The 19,702-nt window shown below is 53.8% G+C and overlaps 1 protein-coding gene across 1 annotated transcript; it reads left to right on the plus strand.

The window, feature by feature from the left end:
• The first annotated feature begins 1,894 nt into the window (after positions 1 to 1,894).
• Lemd2 (LEM domain nuclear envelope protein 2) lies at positions 1,895 to 19,328 on the plus strand. The gene is made up of 9 exons (XM_026383652.2): positions 1,895 to 2,679; positions 4,193 to 4,233; positions 7,094 to 7,169; positions 10,810 to 10,886; positions 11,729 to 11,808; positions 13,293 to 13,438; positions 14,461 to 14,562; positions 14,640 to 14,742; positions 17,845 to 19,328. Exons 1-9 carry the CDS (start codon positions 1,953 to 1,955, stop codon positions 17,993 to 17,995), a joined length of 1,503 nt encoding a protein of 500 aa, XP_026239437.2. The 5' UTR covers positions 1,895 to 1,952; the 3' UTR covers positions 17,996 to 19,328.
• The last annotated feature ends 374 nt before the right edge of the window (positions 19,329 to 19,702 follow it).

A 19,702-nucleotide genomic window follows, 5' to 3' on the forward strand; every position in this document is an offset into this window, starting at 1 on the left:
CCAGAGGAAAGTCGACAGGATGTGGGGGAAGAGCTGTGGGCCATTTGGCCATAGGTGTGTATAGAAGTGGCAGCAGCATCTCTGGATACAAAGAAGATCAACAAAGCCCCCACTGTGTCCCACTACTGGGGTGGCTCCCATCAGTCTACATTTTTAAAGCACCCTGAGATCCATTGTGATGGAACAGACCATAACTCTGAAACACTGCAACGTTCACTTTGTTTAAGCATCAGTTTCAAGCCCTCTCAGAACACACAGGGCCAGTATTGATGCCGAAAGGCTCATTCTTTATATATTGAACTGCACAGCTGCAAGGAGTAGCACAAATGTTACCAACTCATTTGTCATGCAAACAGTGCTTCAGAAAGAAATAAAATACTATTATGTGGTATATGTGTTAGGCAATCACTATATCAAATCCATGGCATTCCGTGCAAACACAGGCAGAGAAAAGGAAAACAACACTTGGTGAGAGAAATCGCACCACATGGGAGCAGCTAAGTCGGGGAGATGGGGAGGCTAACAACGGAAGCCTGACCGTGCAGAGGCTGTAATTTTCCCAGCAATGTGGCCAGTGTTGAATACCTCTGAGGTACAGCAAGTGGCAGGAATGCAAAACCCTCACAGAGGAGCATGGCCCAGGGTCCCAGGGAGGGGATGGATTGATGTAGGACTGCTGGGTAAAGCTACAAGGAGATACCAGGGAGGGGGGCTGGGGAAGGCAAGAACTAATGGGAGGGCTGGAAACACTAAGCGCGCAATAAATGCTGGGAAAGGGAGCTGATGAAGGATGTGGAAGGAATATGAAGTGAGCAAGGGAGGGTGGGTAAGACAATGAACTACAGCTCTACTTCCATTGCCATCACTTCCCATGCTTCCCTTAGGGGCTTCCTGCTAAGAGCCTTCTTGTAACCAAATCGCCTGCCCTGTGGGAGGGTCTACACAGCACTGGCAGGGAAGATATGGGTTAAATATAAACAAGTAAGAGAGTGTGCCAGGCACTGTCCTAAGCACCTTACACAAATTATTTCTTCTAATCCTTAAATAGCAACCCTATAAGGCTTATTGGCAAACAGGCTAGAAATGTTAATTGGATATGATCACACATCTAACAGTTGTAGAATTGGGATTTAAAATCAAACTCTCAGATCAAGAGCCTACATCTTAAACCACAAGGACAGCATCAAGATTGGGAGTCTCTGGGGTCTCCCCTTACCTATCTCCCCTTATGAGAATCCTACCATGCAGCCACGCGGCCTCCTCTGAGCAGCCTCACCTTGCCGACTCCCAATCAGGGCATTTGGCTTTTCTGTTTTTCTGATGGGTGGGGTGTCCTATCCAGGCTGGAGCGCAAGGAGGCCAGAATCTGTCCTAGGGCAGTGCTGCATGCACTTGGCGCTTAACTTCGGCCAAGTGCAAGGCCAGGAAAAGAAGCCAGCCCACAGCAGACTGAAATAGGGACAAACTCTCAGGGCATGCTACTGCCCAAACAAAACCCGATCAGACATTGGTCCTCAAGCACAGAAGGTGGCATATGATTTTGCCTCCTGACTGCTGGCAGTGGCTTGTCTCGAACTATTAAGCAATTCATCCATTAAATCAACCAGACTGTACTGAATACCTTCCACGTGCCAGGGACTGCTCTGGGGATGAAGGACTCTGAGATAAACAACGCTAGATCTAACAAACAAGAGGAAAGGAGAGGGGCGGAGCAACAGGAGAAAACAAAAAATTAAAATTCATGGGACCTCCCCAATATGGCGGCTCCAAACCCGAGTCAGACCTCCTCATCATGGCCGACGCATAGGCCAGTCGCCGACCTCCCCAATATGGCATCCGAGGCCGACCTTCCCATCATGGCGCAGGGCCCCGCCCGCTCCGCCGCGGCTGCTGGCGGGAGCAGTTCCGGGTGCGTTGCGCGCTGGGGGTGGGTGGGGGGCGGTGTCCTGGCCATGGCCGGCCTGTCGGACCTGGAGCTGCGGCGGGAGCTGCAGGCCCTGGGCTTCCAGCCAGGACCCATCACCGACACCACTCGGGACGTCTACCGCAACAAGCTGCGCCGTCTGCGGGGCGAAGCCCGGCTACGCGACGAGGAGCGGCTGAGGGAGGAGGCCCGGCAGCGGGGTCAGGACCGGCTGCGGGAGGAGGCCCGGCTACGCGAGGAGGCGCCGCTACGCGCCCGGCCAGCCGTGGCCTCTCTGCGGTCCGAGCCCTGGGTCTCCCCTCCGGCCTCGGGCCCGGCCTACACAACTGCCGGGGCCTTTGGCGATCTCGGAGCCTCGGCATCTTCCTGGGCCGGGAGCCGCGGCCTGGCCTACCCCGCCCGCCCTGCTCCGCTCCGGCGACGCGCCTCGGTCCGGGGCAGCTCCGAGGAGGACGAGGATGCTCGGACGCCCGACAAGGCCGCACTGGGCCCGGCCCGCCGCTGGTGGGCCTCGTCCCCGTCCCTGGCGCGGCCGCCCTCTGCCCTCCTCAGTCCCGACCCGCGCCCAGGCCTGAAGGTCTCGCGAGCGGGCTCTGCGGGCGCCGCGCGGGCCCGGCCGGAAGTGGGGCGGCGGCTGGAGCGCTGTCTGTCTCGGCTCCTGCTCTGGGCCAGCCTGGGGCTGCTGCTCGTCTTCCTGGGCATCCTCTGGGTGAAGATGGGCAAGCCCCCGGCGCCGCAGGAGGCGGAGGACAACAGTACGTCCCGGGCCGGCACAGGGGAGGGCCGGGGGGCGCGAGTCCGCAGGGGCCACCGCGGGTCCAGCGCCAGGCCGCACAGCCCCGCGCCCTGTCGTGCCTCTGCCTTCCCAAACCCTCACTTCCCTTCTCCCCGGCACTGCAGTGTCTTCTGCCTTCGCTTTCTTTTCTTACCTAGCCCTCCCTTCTAAAGCCTCCCTTTCTGCCACATGCTGGCCGGGGGTTGAGTTCTCCAAACCACTGGTTTTCCCTCTGGAGAGAAAGCCACACCCCCGCTAACACATCGACCCCGTCCCTTTTTGGTTCTTCCTTTTGGGTCTCTTGCTCACTCACACTTTAGTCCCATTTGAAAGTTCCCCCCCCCCCAGGCCACCCCCTGATTTGACTGGCCCACAGAGAGGATCTGGTTGGGGTCCCAGCTTTGCAGTGCCAAAGAGACTATTTTGGACCCATGGGACCTTCATTTGTCAAAAAGTTTATGCTAGCCCTGCCTGCGGAACAGTTGTTGAAGAAGCCTTTGAAGGGCTTAAACTGATCCCAACTGAGGTGTTTGAATAAGGAGTTGAGAGGATCTGTGATTCAAGGAGGGTTCCAGACATCCTCTGTCCACACTTAAGTTACATAGGTAGACACACCAATGAGAGGTCTGCAGGATATGGTATGTCTCCTGAAAAGCTGAGGGTTTATATGCTTTCCAAATGGGAAATTTGACTGTCCCTTTACTCTGGGCTCTAGTAGAAAAAAAAAACAAACATGATTTCAGTATAAATTTAGGTAAAAATGACACTATAGTTCACCAACTTTTAATATTCTTTGCAAAGCATGAATGTGATTAATACTATTCCCAGCTTCGAGTCAAGGCCACACCTTTTCAGTTGAAATACAGGAAAAAGCTAAGTCTTAGGTATTATGGCAAACGGATGTTTGGTTGTGTGCAAGTCTGTGAGCTTAGGGATCACAGACTTAGGCAGACATTCAAGTGATTCCTCCACTGTGAGAGCAGTTGACCAATTCTGGGAGTAGTTTATCAACCTGCTAAAGAAATTAAGCAGAACTGAATGCCATGGTAGCTGTGTCATACAGTGTCATGTGCCCACTCACTACCAAAGTGCTTTAACACAACAGTTTTGGGAGCATGTACTGGAATTACCTGGATTTCCCCACCCAGATGGTATTCATCCCTATTTAACATATTGTTGTTTACTGTTAATAAAACTGTCACACATGTTGTCTGTTTGGAGCCTAACTCCCTGGGTTAAGCAAGGAAGTCCTATTTGATCCCATTTTACAGATAAGTTGTTGAGTTGCTTGAGAACCTGTGACCACTGGGATGAGGACCCAATTATCTAAACTACTAATCCATGGTTGGGAAATGTGTACTTTTTATTGTCTCTCCATTTTAAGTGCCACACTTCCATGGCAACTTTCTAATCCCCTTATCTGTAATGTTTTACTTCTCCCAACTTTTGAGAGTGACTTTTAATCTCCTGTGTGTTTCTTTTTTTGGTCTCAGTGAAATTATTGCCAGTGGACTGTGAGAGGAAAACAGACGAGGTGAGTTTGAGTTTCTTATATTTCTCCTCCATCAGGTGGAAACTTCCCCAGCAAAGATCATATTAAGGTCATTTTCAGGGAAAGCTTCCTGTAATGTACCAGAATCATGTCACACTCTGTGATGTTTGTGGCAGTGAAAGAGGACTTGAAATGCAGAGAACTGAGTCCCAAGGTCCAGTTCTGGGCTCATTACAGAGGCCTCCCATCAGTCATAGCACCAGGGACTTTGGTCTGCTGCCTGAGTTGATCCAGGGAGATGCAGTGGGTTGTTGAAGGGCCTCGAGCTTTCTGGCATCTGGCAGAAGTGCTGGTAGTTTCCAAGCATCAGGAGCTGTGTTCTCAATTCCATGTTCTCTGGTGTGCACTTGTGGCTCTGAAAACACTGTTCTGATTGGACGCATCAGAGGGGCTTGTTTGAAACACTGTGAGCGGAATTAGCCCTCTTAGTCTGTTTAGATTTGTTTTATGAAGCCCTGATAATTCCTACAAATAATATTTGGGGGAGGCGAGCAGCCCCACCCATTTATGATTCATGCAGAAGCAGCACTGGAACGGAACCTGGATGCTGGTGCTGGTGTTAGTCTGGGGAAGATATGAGGCAGTAAATTTTCAGGTTATAAATCCTACCAGGAGGTGTCTTGTGCTGCTGGAGGGCATGACTTAGTAGTCTAATTACTAAGTGTACCATGCCAAGCCTCCGCAGCCTGGGGGCTGAGAAAGAAATGACGCATGGTCATCGGGACACCCTTGCATTGACTTCCGCACTTAATGAAGGGTATCCTGCTGCAGATAACCAGATTTATTTTCCCTTGGCTTCCGATGCGTCATATTTGGGGTGTTTTATAACATTCATTTGTTGTATTCATCCACCAAATACCATTGTTTCCCAGATGTTTTACAAAAACAGATTCATAATAAGTTTACTCTGCCCCCATTGTAAATACTGCAGGTAATGATCAGAAGTGTTGCAGAAACAGAGGTGGCCAGAGGAGAAACTAGAATTTTGAAGACTGGAAGCAGAAATAGGAAAAAAATAACTTTTCTGTATGGTGATGTTAGTTTTGTCTGTCTTTTATTTAGAAAAGGGTCTCCTGGTTTCTAATTCTCAGTCTTTCACATCTCTAAGTGTGTCAGACCCCAAGTGAATGGCACATGTGCTCCCTGGCCTTCTGTGAGTATCATGCTCACGTCCCAACAGAGTGAGCCCTAGTACATCCTCCAGGTCCCCACTAAAGATGTGCTCAGTAACCAAACAGCTTTTCTCACCTGACGGGTGGCAGTTCAGATGCTGAATATTCCATATTCCCAAACCTGCATCAGAGCACAGAATAGCCCGTCCTGGGCCTTATCCACACAGGCTTGTTGGGTCAACTTCATGGGCTTATGAAATGGCCTTCATAGAGGGTAGACTCAGGAGCTGGCAGATGGGGACATAATTCTTGGTTCCTGGGATTCTTGCTAAAGTCTCCTTTGGGTGGCTCCAGTCTCATCCAGACAGGCATTTGAGTATCTGATAAGTGTTCTTTTCCATCTCCACCATTGAGGACTGTGACACTTTGTGTTTTTCTTTCTGCATTTATGCTTGGGAATGTGGAGACAGGCTGGGAGTGGGTGTGTTGTCTTAATCAGGCCATCTCGTCGTCTGGTACCTTCCTGTTTCCTTTGGGTGGTGTCAGCCTATGTTGAGTGATTTGTATGTGAGCTCGCAAGAGTTCCGCCACAGTCCTTATGCAGAGGTCCCACCTAACCCTGTAGGAGGCAAGCCCATGGTTGGTGACCTTCTGCCCTGTGTCCTCTGAGCCCTACGAGATCTGGCAGTGATTCCTTTACTCTCCGAGGAGTCTGGGCTGCTGGGTTCATCATCCCTCTTACTGGCCTTTATTCCAAGGAGCACTGCAGATGACAGTCCCTTCGCTATTGTGTCTGCTTCTGCTACACAGCACCCTTCTCAGGAGCTTCACCTGATATTTATCACCTCTATTCCTAGACACAGCACTTTGCAGAATTTCTGTGGGAAGCCATTCTCGCATGTGATTGGGCACCTCCCTGATTGGGTGTAAGGCACTCTGGCCAAACTGTGTGGGAACTAATCCCCACCCTCTCCAGATGCGAGAGCCTGTCCTTGTGGGGGTGTGACTGACCATTGACCCTGAGACCAATCACTGACCCTGACCTTGGAATGCTGTCCCCCTCGACCTTCATTGGATGGAATTTACCCCTGAATTTCTTGTTCCCCAATAAAAGGCCACCCTCTGGCGTGCTCTCTCTCTCTCTCCTGCTAGTCCTGAGTAAGCCTTGCTGCCCCACCGGGTGGTTCGAGGCAGGAGCCAGAGGGAGGGCCGTCTCAGACCTGGTCAAAGAAAAAGGTAATTGAGTCTTGTGTGTTTATTTTGATCTCACTGGTTAACTTCTATGCTACGAACCTCTTGTATGAAGCCAGCGTGCTGGTCGCGCGGCTGAAATTTCTACCTTTTTTTTTTTTCTTTTTTGAGACAGTATTTCATTATGTTGCCCAGACTGGTCTCAAATTCCTGGACTCAGGGGTTCGCCTATTCCCACCTCCTGGGTAGTTGGGACTACAGGCGTGCCCCATAGCACCCAGCTATTTCTGTTTTAAGAATTCCAGGGCTGAGGGTAGCATAACAGGGCCAAAGAGCAGAGAGCTCAGTGGTAGAGCTTTGCCGACCATGTTCACGGCCCTGGGTTCCATCCCCAGTACTGCAAAAAGAAATCAATTATTTAAAATAATACCATGTTCCTTGCCGTCAAGACATACCTGATAGTGCGGCCATGGAGAGGTAGACACTGATGTGCACACCCATCGCCGTCGCCCGCTGACCAGTGTCCTGTGCCTTTTCAGTTCTGCCAAGCCAAGCAGAAGGCCGCCTTGCTGGAGCTGCTGCACGAGCTGTACAACTTCCTGGCCATCCAAGCCGGTGAGTCGGCCACACACGCCCGCCATCCTCCTGAGGGGGGTGGGGGGGCACCACTCTGGTTACTCAGGCCACCAAGCCATGGTTATCCCCAGAAAGTACCTTTAGTGGGTAAGCTTCAGCTTCCCGCCTCCCCCTGGTGATGCCGTGGGGTGCATCTTTAGTTCCCCAGGGTCCCCAAGCACAAATCTTTCAGCAAGATCCTCCCGCTTTTCTGGGATGCCTGATGCTCTGGGGGTTCGTGTTGGCACTGGAAGGGGCCAGGCCCAGGTCTTCTCAGAGTCTCTGAGGACCTGGCTCTGCACGTCATTCCCCTGCTCAGAGCCTCCCTGGCCCTCACTGCCCGATGGGTGGCCTGTAACCCATCGCTGTCCCCAGTGGGGCCCAACTGACATTTCTCCTTCCCCTGAGAAGCAGCTGCTTCCTGGCTCTGCCTGTCATTTGCTGCCTCTTTGGCCTGCCCCTCCCCCACATGCACATAACCTGTCCTAGCTGGGCTTCAGGATCCGGCTCACAGGCTCGCCCCCTAGGGGCTGACCTGAGCCAGACAGTTGCCTGGGCCAGGGGAAAGGCCTCTTGCCTGTGTAGGCAGCAGATGGTCTTCATGGCTGCCCATGGTGTCACATCTGGTCCTGATCATGCCTCCTAGCTGCAGGACCTTGGGCAAGTCCCTAATCCTCTAACGGCCTCAGTCTTCCTGTCTAACTGGGTAATGTTGGATCTGTCTTCTCTACAAAATGAGAGTCCAGCACTGTCCTTCAGTAGCCCCACTCATCCATAAGGGTCCCCTACCATTTCATTTGGTGAACTTGTGCTTTGAGACGAGAGAGGTCATCTACATTATTGTGTCCTCCCCCAACACCTAGCTTCTAGGAAGTTCTCAAAATCACCTGTGGGCAGCACAGGGGAGGGTGTGAGGCTCAAGCCTTAGTTAGATGTACTTGAACTGGACGGAGCAGTTCAGTGTTCTTTTTATTTTGTTTGTTTATTTTTTGTTGTTTTGAGAAAAATGAAAAAGACACTTTATTGGTTTACTAGAGAATACACAGTGGAGTCCTGACCCAGAAGCTGTGATTCTAACTGCCAGAGGGAAGAGTGGGCTTTTAAGGTGGGGATACAAAGGCCACACTGTAGCTGGGCACTTCCAGAGTCAGGGATCTTTTGTAGTCTTGGACAGCCATTTCTCAGATCTGCAGGTGCCAGCCCCAGTGTCTGGATTCCTTCACACCCGAGTCTGTGAGCCTCAGGACAGACGGCCCAGCTCACAATGGGATGAAAGCTATCTTGTTCTTGGTTTCAGTGGTTCAGTCCATGGTCAGCTGGCTCTGTAGCCCTGCGCCCGAGGTGAGGCAGCACACCATGGCCAAAGGGCATGGCAGGGGATAGCTGCTCTGCTCTGACAAGCCAGGAGGCAGGGAGAGCAGCTCAGTCCTGAGGAACATTCAAGAGCACTCTTACCCGAGAGGTCAGAGGACGTCTGAGGCCTGTGGGATCCGCTCTTGTGTGAGAATTCACTGGACAGTCAAAGTCACATGGACTTGTATTGGACCCTCTGTCCTCAGGGTCAGTCTTACGGTATCAGCTCTCCTGACCCTGGGAGACTGGAGATGATTGGGAGCACCTGAGAGCTCTCAAGGGGAGAGAGAAGTGGGGGCCACATATGACAGTCATCGATGAAGTCAAGGGCCCAGGGCCTGAGATGTAAATTCTGGCCTAAATGCATGTTGCAGAGCTTTGCATCTTCTTCATGGTCCAAGGACCGGAGCAGCAGCATCACCTGGGACTGTGTTGAAAATGCAGAATGAATTCCATGACCCATCCTGACCCAGTATTTTTACAACAGTCTTGGGTTTTGTGTGTATCCTGAAGCTGAGAAGCTCTGCCCTATTCTGGGTGCTAGTAGATGTTACGCCACCATCTCTTTCTCCATGTTTGGTCCTGGCCTGTGTGATCAAGCCCTGGCACCTGCTGCCCCCTAGCCAGCCTGGCAAGGGCAGCTGGGAGGACAAAGGTCTCACATAGATAGGCTACAGGGAAATGTGTGCTCTCCACAAGGCCACACCCTGCCCTCCCACTGGGGATCCGAGATAGCCTGGGTACTGATCTGCCTGTGCAGGATAGGAGATGACTCAGCCCAGAGTCCTGCTCGTGGTCTAGTAGAAGAGACCACCTACCTCCCTGGCCACTGGGTGATCGACAAGAACTGAGAGGGCATGAGTCCAGGAGGCACAGTGCCTTTTAGCTGGAACAGTCAGGAAAGTGTCACAGGGGAGGGAGCCTCTGAGCCCAATCCTGAAGCCCAGGTAAGACTGGTTATGTGCATGTGGGGGAGGGGCAGGCCAAAAGGCAGCAGATGACAGGCAGAGCCAGAAAGCAGCTGCTTCTCAGAGGAAAGAGAATGGGAGGGAATGATGTTTAGAAATGTCAGTTGGGCCCCACAGGGGACAGCAATGGTGCCAGGCCACCCATCAGGCAGTAAGGGCCAGGGAGGCTCTGAGCAGGGGAGTGATGTGCAGAGTCAGGTGCCAAGAAGGCAAATGCAGCAACAACAGCTTGAGTGGCGCAGTGTCATTTAAGCAGAAGCACTTTAAAGCTTTATTGATAAAACGTGGGTTGGAAAGGGGACAGGAGAAAACCAATCAGGAGACAGGTCAGGCCAACCTAGCCAGGGCAAGGATAGTCCAGGCAGGGCAGGAGGACAGAAGAAGCCACCTTGGTCTTGGGAGACACAGTCACGATCCACTATGAAGTGGGAGGATTTGGTTGGGGGTGGGTGGACAGGCTTGAGTTCATGCTCAAGAATGAACTGAATATCAGCCTTTGGGTCCTCCCTGCACGCAGACATGCAGAGACTGGCTGCTGAGGCCTCTGGCTGTGCCCAGGGAGGGCAGCCAGGCTGTGTGAGTGTTAAGCATCTTGTGATGCCTGTACTGTCCCCACTCTCAGGGAGTCTAGTTGACCCATAGGACACAGCACACAGCAGTAAACCACAGCCACCTGAAGGAGGGCCAAGGGCTGTGGCAGGCCACCAGGTCTGAAGCAGGTTGGCCAAACGAGAGGCCCCATAGGCTACCTGGAGGACTGGGCAGGACTATGGGGGAAGCTCCTGGCTTCCCAGGTGTTGGAAGGGAGGCCCCACTGCCTAGTACAGACCCCGCCCTCTTTCTCCATGGGACCCTTTTGGACATCTCTCCCTAGGACCCTCAAAACAATGGACTTGTGTCTATCCAGGTTGCCAGCCTGTGTCATGATCAGAACCCCTGTGGTGCCCACAGCCTCCTGCCTTTTTTCCCAGGCTGTTTATTTATAGTGCCATTCCTGTACCTTCCCGGCTATGTGTCGGATCCTTTTAGGGATCAATTGCAAACAGGCCTTGGTATTGGGCAGCTTTTTAGTCATTTAATGCAAATCGCTGCACTGCTTTGCAGGTCAGGTTTTAATGATCTGGAATCGATCCAAGCTAAGTGGCTTTTGATCTTGCTGCAGAGTGAAGATGCCCCACAGAAGCCAGGGAACCGTCGGCCACATGCTCCTGATTAGAGCTGATGGCTTGATTTTTGCTGTATTTTTAGTCCAATTTCAGAGTAATTTTTTTTCACCTTTTCTCTGTATTTGAATCTGTCTTTTTTTCCCCTCCTCTTAGGTAATTTTGAGTGTGGAAATCCAGAGAAGCTAAAAAGCAAATGCATTCCTGTTCTGGAAGCCCAGGAATATATAGCAGTGAGTAGGCTACGCTCTTCCATTCCCAGGAGGGCTGGCGCTTTCCCATTGATCCTTCAAGCCCTACGGGCTTTTTACCCTTTTTGTTTTTTGTTTGCTTTGTGGCTTTTGGGCTTTCTTTCTTTTTTTCTTTTTTTTTTTTTTAACCTAGTGGAGGTTAGTCCACCTTGAGTTAAGGTAGCCACCGTGGTGGGGACCACTCCACTGCCTTTCCCTAGCTAGGTGGCCACTGCAGGCTTCCCCTAAGGGGCCTGTTGCTTCTCCTTTCATTAACTTTGCTCCACTCCTCAGCAGCTTTCAGGGCACAAATTTAACCTGTCCATCCTCTCCCTTTGTGATTCCGTTCAGACTGCTCAGGGTCCATTTGATTTTCTGTGTGGCCGCTGGCTGGGGGAATTTTGAAACTTTGGAGCTGGCGGGGACCTCAGAGGTCATCTAGTTCAATTTTCATTTCACAGACGAGGAAACTGAGGCCCAGAGAGGGTCAGGGACTTATCTGAGGCCACAGAGCTGCGTCTCTGTGTGGCTCCCACACCAGCGCAACCACACGGAGCCACCGACTCTCTGGCTGAATGTGGCAGCCTTTGAGATAATGCTATTCCTTTGGCGGCCTCAGGCCTGTGCTGTTTTCCTGGATGTGCTTCCGCATCACCTCCCCTGGTCAGAGTCTCTTCATGGCTCTCATCACCGCAGATTTCCTTGCTGCCAGTTTGCTGGGCATCTAGTGGAACGGGGCCTTGGGGAGTGTGGAGCATGAGCGGAGCGGCTTCCTTAATCCAGCAGCAAAGTTCCGGCTGCTCCGCCCAGAGGCAGAACTAATCCCCCCTCCCCCACCCCGCCAGAATGTGACCAGCAGCTCCTCTGCCAAGTTTGAAGCAGCGCTGACCTGGATACTGAGCAGCAACAAGGACGTGGGCATCTGGTGAGTGTGGGGGCGGGGCAGGGGGTGGTGGTTAACAAGGTGCTGACGGGCTGCTGCCATTGTTCTTACCTGACAGCTAACTCCCTTGCTCCCACAGAGGTCTTGGTTCTGAAGTAAGAGGCAGGATGTCCCAGCTGAGTCTGGCGGCCCAGGGATGAGGCTTTGGGGCTGCAGAGCAGGAGGCAGTTTCAGGAGGAGACTCACCTCCCAGGCCTCTTGCTGCCCTGCCTCTCCTTGGTGCGAGTTTTCATTTTAGATGAAATGATTCTGTGTGTTGGTTTTACTCAGATGGAAATTGCTTGGGAAATACTGCATTTTATTCTGCCAGTCTGTTTCCGCCTCTTTGTTATCTCTGGCCACTGTTAGTGGAGATAGTGAGCCTTTCAGGAGGCTGAAAGGGCCGATGTGTCTGCTCAGCCAGGGGGAGGGGCACCAGCCAACAGCCATGCCCCTTGGAGCCCCCTGCCAGAGGAGCCGGTCACAAAGTCCCTTGCTCAGCTCTGTGTTTGTGAGGATCTCTGTTCGGGCTCCAGCTCCCCATATTAAAACACACTCTAGGGTTCTGTTGGCTTCCTCTCTAATCCACCCAAATTACTAATTCCATCAGCAGTGCATCCAGCAGAAGCCCCTTGGGCAGTGCAGCCTAGAGCTAGATAACTGGAAGCATGGCCCGATTAAAATTCACTGGCTTAGAGAAAGTGCTGCCCTGAGTGGCTGAGCGATTTTCCTGTGTTGGAAAAGGCAAAGGAGAATCCGGGTTCTCTCCCCCACAGTGCTCACTGAAGCCCCAACTCTGGAATGACAGCACCTGCCTTTGCACACTTGGGCAGGTGGTTGAGCTACTCAGATGACCAGTGTTGAAAATGGGTCACTTCCGGTGGCAGCATTCCAGAGCTAGATGTTATGCCCTCTCACTGGCTGGAAGAAGGGTCAGGTGTTCATATCCCACAAGTCTTGACGCCTCCCTGCCTGGGACCTGGGCAGGAGCTTAGTAACAGGGGACTGGTCTTGAAGAGCCTGGTGGCTCCCATCTCAGAGCCTCACCAATGCCCCATGATCTTTACCCTTAAACAGCTTATGTGCCTGCTCATCACGGAGAAGCACAACCTCCTGGATCCTGTCTTTGAGTTCTTGCCATGCAATTGCAGAGCCAGTGATTCAGTAAACATTTCCATCTATCTGTGCTGGGAGGTGGGAATCCAATTTACAGTTTAATCTTCCACACGCTGAGAAAGGCTGTCAAAGACCCAACAGAGGGGGACGTCACTTTAGCGGTAGGGGTTCAAGCTTGCTGCCATCTTTAAAGGTTTATTCTAAGTAGCCAATGTGGGAAATTTCTGGAAAGAGCACAACCAGGATACCAGGATACCGAGCCTGTTCTATAAGCAAACAGAAGCCTGTGGTCCCTCTGTCCTTCCCCTGTTGGCCCCCCGCTGTTGAAGTAGGACTTTGGAATGTGTCTAGAGCCCTGTGTCCTCTTCCAGGTTGAAAGGGGAAGATCCGTCTGAGCTGGTGACAACTGTGGACAAGGTGGTCTGCCTGGAGTCTGCCCGCCCCCGCATGGGCGTTGGCTGCCGCCTGAGTCGTGCCCTACTCACTGCGGTCACCCATGTGCTCATCTTCTTTTGGTGTAAGTCCTCTACCACCCTCCCTGCGCTCCCTTTCCCCCCGCCATCATGCCACTTGCAGACAGTGCCTTGGGAGCGCAGCATGGTGCCCTCGTAGGCGTGAGTGATGAGGTGTAGGAATCCCATCCCGAGACTCGTTTCTGTCTGGTGAACTTGAGGTCTGTCTAATAAAACAGAGGAGATGAACAAGTCGGCCTCTGCCCTGGTCTGTCTTTACCTTTGGAGATTGGTGGCTAGAGCATTAGGATAACTAGAAATGTCCTTGATTCAGGCGGGGGACTGTCAGCTTCCCTGAGAGGAAGCTGGGGCTGGCGTCCAGGTGGTGCCGCTTCTAGCACCTGCCAGGATCCCATTGTACAGACCAGCTCCAAGCGGGAGGCACAGTGGGGACTTGGCCTGATTCTACTCCTGAAAAATGTAAGCTCCTGGGGAGCTGCAGATACCCGATGAGAGCAGCAAGGACGTGCAGAGCGCTGCGCTGACAGGAAAGCGGGTCTCATCTCTTGGCATCAGGACTGCCTTTGAGCAGGGACCTCAGGGTGTCTCTGGAAGCAAAAGGCCAGGGCACAGAGACCACGGCTCTCCAGAGATAGCCAGAGCTGCGAACCACAGGCCTCCGTGCATACCAGCCCTCCTGCGCCGTCAGGCCAGAAATCATTATCGGCAGCAGCAGCCCAGAACACAAAGGGCCGCCATGTATATATGTATGAATCGCCGTGTTCAGGTCCACGAGGGAGGAGATGAAAGCCCGGAATGAGGTGGGGAGGGGCCGAGAGCTGAATAGCTGGGGACGCCTCTGGTGACAGTAGCAGGAGGAGGATGATCACTTCCTAGCCATCCTCCCCCTGCGTGTCTGCGTGCTTGCTTCCTGTGTGCTTGTCCTCTCCCTGATGCATAGTAGGTGCTTGGAACAGGATTGGCAGGTTGCTCTGCAGCACAGTATCTTGCCCACAGGGACACCGGCTGAGTGTCAGAACAGCCAAAGGACATGCCAGGGATTAACGGGGGCTTTGTTCCCTCACAGGCTTGGCTTTTCTGTGGGGGCTCCTGATTCTCCTGAAGTACCGGTGGAGGAAGTTAGAAGAGGAGGAACAGGCCATGTATGAGATGGTGAAGAAGATCATAGGTACGTGGCCCCTATGGAAGGGCTGCCCCTTCCTGCCCACGGACCGTGCGCCCTGAACTCTGCATTCTCTCCTGCAGACGTAGTCCAGGACCATTACGTGGACTGGGAGCAAGACATGGAGCGCTACCCGTACGTGGGCATCCTGCACGTGCGTGACACCCTCATCCCTCCACAGAGTCGGTGAGTCCTCTCTGGGGTTGCTGAGCCCCATGGAAAGGAAGCCCAGAGCCTGGCATCAACTGAGGGCACCTCCACTCAGCGTCCTGAGCGAGTGGGGTGCCGTCCGCACCTCCTCCTGCTCCTGAGTGTGCTCTGCTCTTTAGGATGGAACGAGCTAGGCCAGACCTACAGAGCCTGGGCCTGCCCCTCTGTGGAGGTGCACTGAGTGCTGAGGCCACTGCAGTGCTGCAGGCCCCAGGGTCCCTGCCTCTAGAGGCTTCTGCTCACAGTGTGTGATGGTGAGGGTTCTGTAGGTGGAAGTCCAGGGCGGCCAGGGTTCAAGGCAGAGCGGCCAGCTCTTGCTCCACTGCTCTGTGATTCTCATAGTCCCATCTCCCCATAGATGCAGTTGGAGGGCTGGTCCTTTGTGGTCACAAGTGGTGACTACCAGCAGCTAGAGCAAAGTCTATCTTGTCACAGCTGGCAGTGGAGAAGTGGGCTTCTTGTCACTCTTATAAGTAAGAGAAAGCTTTCCCAATGGCCTCCTGGGACACACTCCTTGTGACTCTTTGACCAAAATTGGTTCCTTGACTTATCTTTAAGTCAGTCACTGGTGAGGAGGGAGAGGTAGTCTTCACACTTTATGACCATGACCCCACAATCAGAAATCAGCTACAATACCGTGGTCCAGTTCCCACACACGCATGTGCACACACACATGTGCACACACACATGCACATATATGTAATCGAAAGCAGTTTTACAACAATCCATAGGGTTAGTTCCCAGGAAACAGGGCTGCTAGAAAGGGCCAGCAGGGCCGTGGTCATACATTACTGCAGGGCATCTTCCATAGGGCCGTGGCTGCTGGGGTGGTGCTCCCTGCTCCTGACAGTCCTGGCGTCGGGTGGCATCAGGGGCAGAATCTGAAGAGGCAGCCACCAGGGCTCACCACAGTATCACCTCAAATGGTGGCTCCTGCACAGCTGAGTGACCCCATCTCTGTCGCACACTTACCTGCTGGATGTCACTAAGAGGCCACTGCCCTGAGCCTTGCACAGGGGCACGCCCCTCACCTGGCCTCACCACAGGGAGGGCCCCATTTGACAGCTGAAGCACAGGCGCTTGCTCAGTCCCACAGCAGTGGTGCTTCTGTCACTGCCACCACCAGACTCTCTGATCACCCCTCTCTGTGCAACCCCTGAGGAACTGGAGAAATAGTTTTAAAGAGAATAAGGGTCTGTTTTAAACACGAAGGTGCTTGACAGCCTTCCTGCCCTTCCAGCCCCTGGCAGAGGTGGCAGTCAGGAAGCTGAGGGAGAGCAGATGTCTGAGTGTGCACATGTGTGCTGTTGGTTCTCAGGCAGTCACACGGCTCTTAAACTCACAGAAGGGCCACTCGGTGCACTCAAGCTCCTGCCCCATTCCTGGTCCTGCCAGAAGTCATCTTGTGACCCTGGGCAACTCACGCAACCTCTCTGAGCCATGTTTTCCTCATGATAAAACAGGATTCCATGACCTTTCAGAGAATTGTGGGGAGGAAAGTCCGTCCTTCTTGCATTCATTTATTCTACAAATGTTTATTGAGCACCAACTAAGTGCCAGATACCAAGGGGAGAGAGTGATGAGGGAAAAGCAAGAATCCCTGCCCTGCTGGAGCTCTTGTTCTAGAGAAGGAGACAGATAACAAGAAGCATAAGGAAATTGTGTGGTGTGGGTAGTGAAAAGCCCAAAGAGGAAGGGGCCAGGGACATCAAGGAGGTGGCCTTAAAGCTTATCCAAGGGTAGCCATTAGTACTTGAGCCGAACTAATACCCAACGTGCACGTTCCCTTCAACAAGAACATGAGGTGGCTTGGCAGCTGGCCTGCAGCTACAGCCGCCTGGGCCTGAGCTCCTGTATTTTAGCACAGACGTGGAGAGCTGCTGCCCTGCGGAGTGTAAGCCCATCCTGCTCCCCAGGAGGCCCACTCCCCTTGTGGCTCTCAACCCATCTCCTGAGGCACCCGGTACTTCCAGACCTCCCCATAGATAGATGAGGGCCTGCTTCAAGAGCCAGAGGGAGAGCGGAAGAGCTTGTTTAGTGAGAAAGCAGGGCTGCTGACTGGAGCAGCCAGCTCAGGCCAGGCTTGTTCATTACCCGTTAATGGTGAGCCTGGAAGGGGGACTGGGTGAGGAGCTGGTGGGCTCAATGTGGACTGCCACCTCCTCAGGCCCAGTAGGCAATGGGAGCTCAGACTCAGAGCCCAGTCCCCAGGGTGTATGTGGCCTTGGCCAGACCAACCAGATAGAAGCTGCCGATCAGGGTTGTGGTGACGCCTGGCCCCCAGGGAAGAAAGCTGCTGCACCCCAAGGCCACCCTGCCCTCACATTTGTCTTTCCTGGGTGACCCTACTGCCCCACACATGTGCCCCTTCCCTGGTTCTCTTACACATGGAGTCCTGAGGAGATGGTCTCCAGTCTGAGGCCTGTGTGACACTGGAGCTCATCAGAGGGTAGATGTGAAAGCAGCCTCCTCAACAGCCCTGTCGAGTCTCCATTGGGGAAGAGGAGATGGGAAAGGGGCTGGGGGCCGGGGGGGGGTAGGGGGGAGGCCCCGGGGGGCGGGGGAGGCCCCAGGGACCCAGCAGGAGCTCTACCCCTGGAAGGAACCCTCCCTGGTGGCTGTGATCCCTCTCTTCTGGGCCTCCCTGGTCCGGGTGTGTATTCATCCCTATCCCCCAATCGCTGTGGAATCTGGACTCAGCGACCCCTCTACTTGGCATGCAGATGCAGCTGGCACAGTAGTACAGCCTGCCTGGCCAGGGCCGCTGCGGTCACGGCCCAGCTAGAAGCAGCGAGCCCACCACAGCCCCTCACATTTGGACCTGGGGGCCCCAGATACAGTCGGCCCCTTTCAGCTCCCTCTAATTGGATGCTTTTGTAGCCGAGAAGATCGAAGAGTTATTTGAGTGTGGCCCAGGAAATTTCTGTCCTCTGTGGTTTGTCATATTAGTACCCAACGGCTCTTCCTCCCCAGACTGCACTGGAACTTGGAAACTTGTCCCCTTTTGTAGAAAGGGCTTGACAGGCCTGCTCCCTTGGGGTGAGACTGGCCTGCTGAGCCCTGCCCATCTCCTTGTAGGAGACGCATGAAGCAGGTATGGGACCGCGCTGTGGAGTTCCTGGCCTCCAATGAATCCCGGATCCAGACAGAGTCCCACCGCGTGGCTGGAGAAGACATGCTGGTGTGGAGATGGACTAAGCCCTCCTCCTTTTCTGACTCAGAGCGATAAGTCCAGGCAGGGGGTCTGTTCCCAGTCAGCCTGTCCCAGGACAGCCCACACCAGGGCGAGGGTCACCAGACCTGCCGGTGCTGAATTCACACTTGCCTTGACTATTCACCCTCCTGACTCCAGCCCCAAGGCCTCTCTGAAAGATTTCGGAGGTGTTAGCTTGTCAGGAAAACAGGGGCTTCCTTTAAGGGTGGAGGGGCGAAGCCAGGAGTGCAGCCCATCCTCTCTGCCTGGTTTTTGGCAGAAAGGGGGAGGAGGGTTTGTTTTCCATGAATAGAAAACAAAAGGGCAGCCGCTGTGAGACCTGTGGAAGCCTGAGGCTGGTGGGCTGGAGCGCCCGGCCAGGAGATGCCCAGTGAGTCTGCTTGACTTGGGAAGTGGGTCAGGGATGGTGGGATGGGGCAGCAGGGGCGTAGGGGAGTGACTTGGTCCATGTGCCTTGGGGGTGAGGGAGAAAGCCTGTCCTGTGACTGGGTGGGCTGCTTTTGTCCTAAAAGGGGAAGATGCTAGAAATTAGAACCAGTGACTGTAGAGGAACTGTCCAGAAGCACTGGGCCCTGGTCTTCAGGGCCTCAGGGGGGGAGGAGGGAGCTGCTGGCATGGCCTCCAGGAAGGAGCCGAGTCTGGTTAGAGGACAAGAACAGAGGGTGGGTCTGCCCTGCAGCCATCAGTTAGCTCTTCAGTGCTGCTTCTCACAGAAGTTGCTGTTTCAGAGCAGACTTGCAGCCAGGGGTCGTGTCAGGCTGAGAATGCAGGACTCTGGGAGCCTCGCATCAGGGCTGAGAGCCTCCTGCGGGCCAAGATCACCTTGTCTCACTGTGACCACCGCCTCCCCACAGGGCGGGCTGTTTACCCAGAGCCTGCAGTCTGTACCGGCGGCGGCCGCACACTGCCCCCTGCTGGCCGCCCCGGAGTGGCCACCGCGCTGCCGACTGCTCGTCAACCCGCGCCCGCCTGCAGGAGGGCGGCTGCAGAAACACCCGGTGGGGGGCCTTATTAGTTAAGTGCGGAGCCTCTCCAGCGAGGCTCATCCCTTACGTCCTCATTGGTGCTGGGCAGGAGACTGGAGCAAGCAGAGGAGACAACTGCTGCCTGCAGAAGACATCGACTGCCCCTTTCTGGGCTTACTGGCGTTTGTTTCTTAATAAAGCTCCAGTCTGCCTGGTTTGAGCAATACTCTCATTTCCTCTGATGTCTAGGTGATCGGCAGGACTGGCACCAGCACCCGGGTGACCAGGCCCTGTTCTCATAATCAGGCTCCAGCCAGAATAAGAACTGTCACAGGCTTCAGTATCAGGGTAAAACTTGGATAAATAAACTATTTATTAAAAATGGATGTGTTTCTCCTCCATGGTGCTTTGCCTTTCCCCCAGAGGAATGCAGGTAAGCCTGGCTCCTGGAGAGGGTCGATGGGAGAGGCACCTGCTCCTCCAGGGCCTCCGCTGCTTAGTGACAGGTCCTGAGCAGGCCGCAGCACTGGGAGCCTGTTTCCACATTTTTAAAGCTGGGTGACCGCCTCTCCGCAGGGAAGCTATAGGATTGGAACTCAGCAGGGCCCAAATGATCCCAGTGGGTGGCCAGGAGTAGGGGATCAATAAGGCCTTTTTCCTTTAGCTCCATCGCTGCCTCTCCTCAAGGCCCCCAGGTTCCTCTGGGGCTCTCTGCACTAGCAGGGAAGGGAGGAAGGCAGAGCAGAGAGGTTGGGTG

The sequence above is a fragment of the Urocitellus parryii genome, chromosome 8, assembly GCF_045843805.1.
Source record: "Urocitellus parryii isolate mUroPar1 chromosome 8, mUroPar1.hap1, whole genome shotgun sequence".
Taxonomy (NCBI): domain Eukaryota; kingdom Metazoa; phylum Chordata; class Mammalia; order Rodentia; family Sciuridae; genus Urocitellus; species Urocitellus parryii.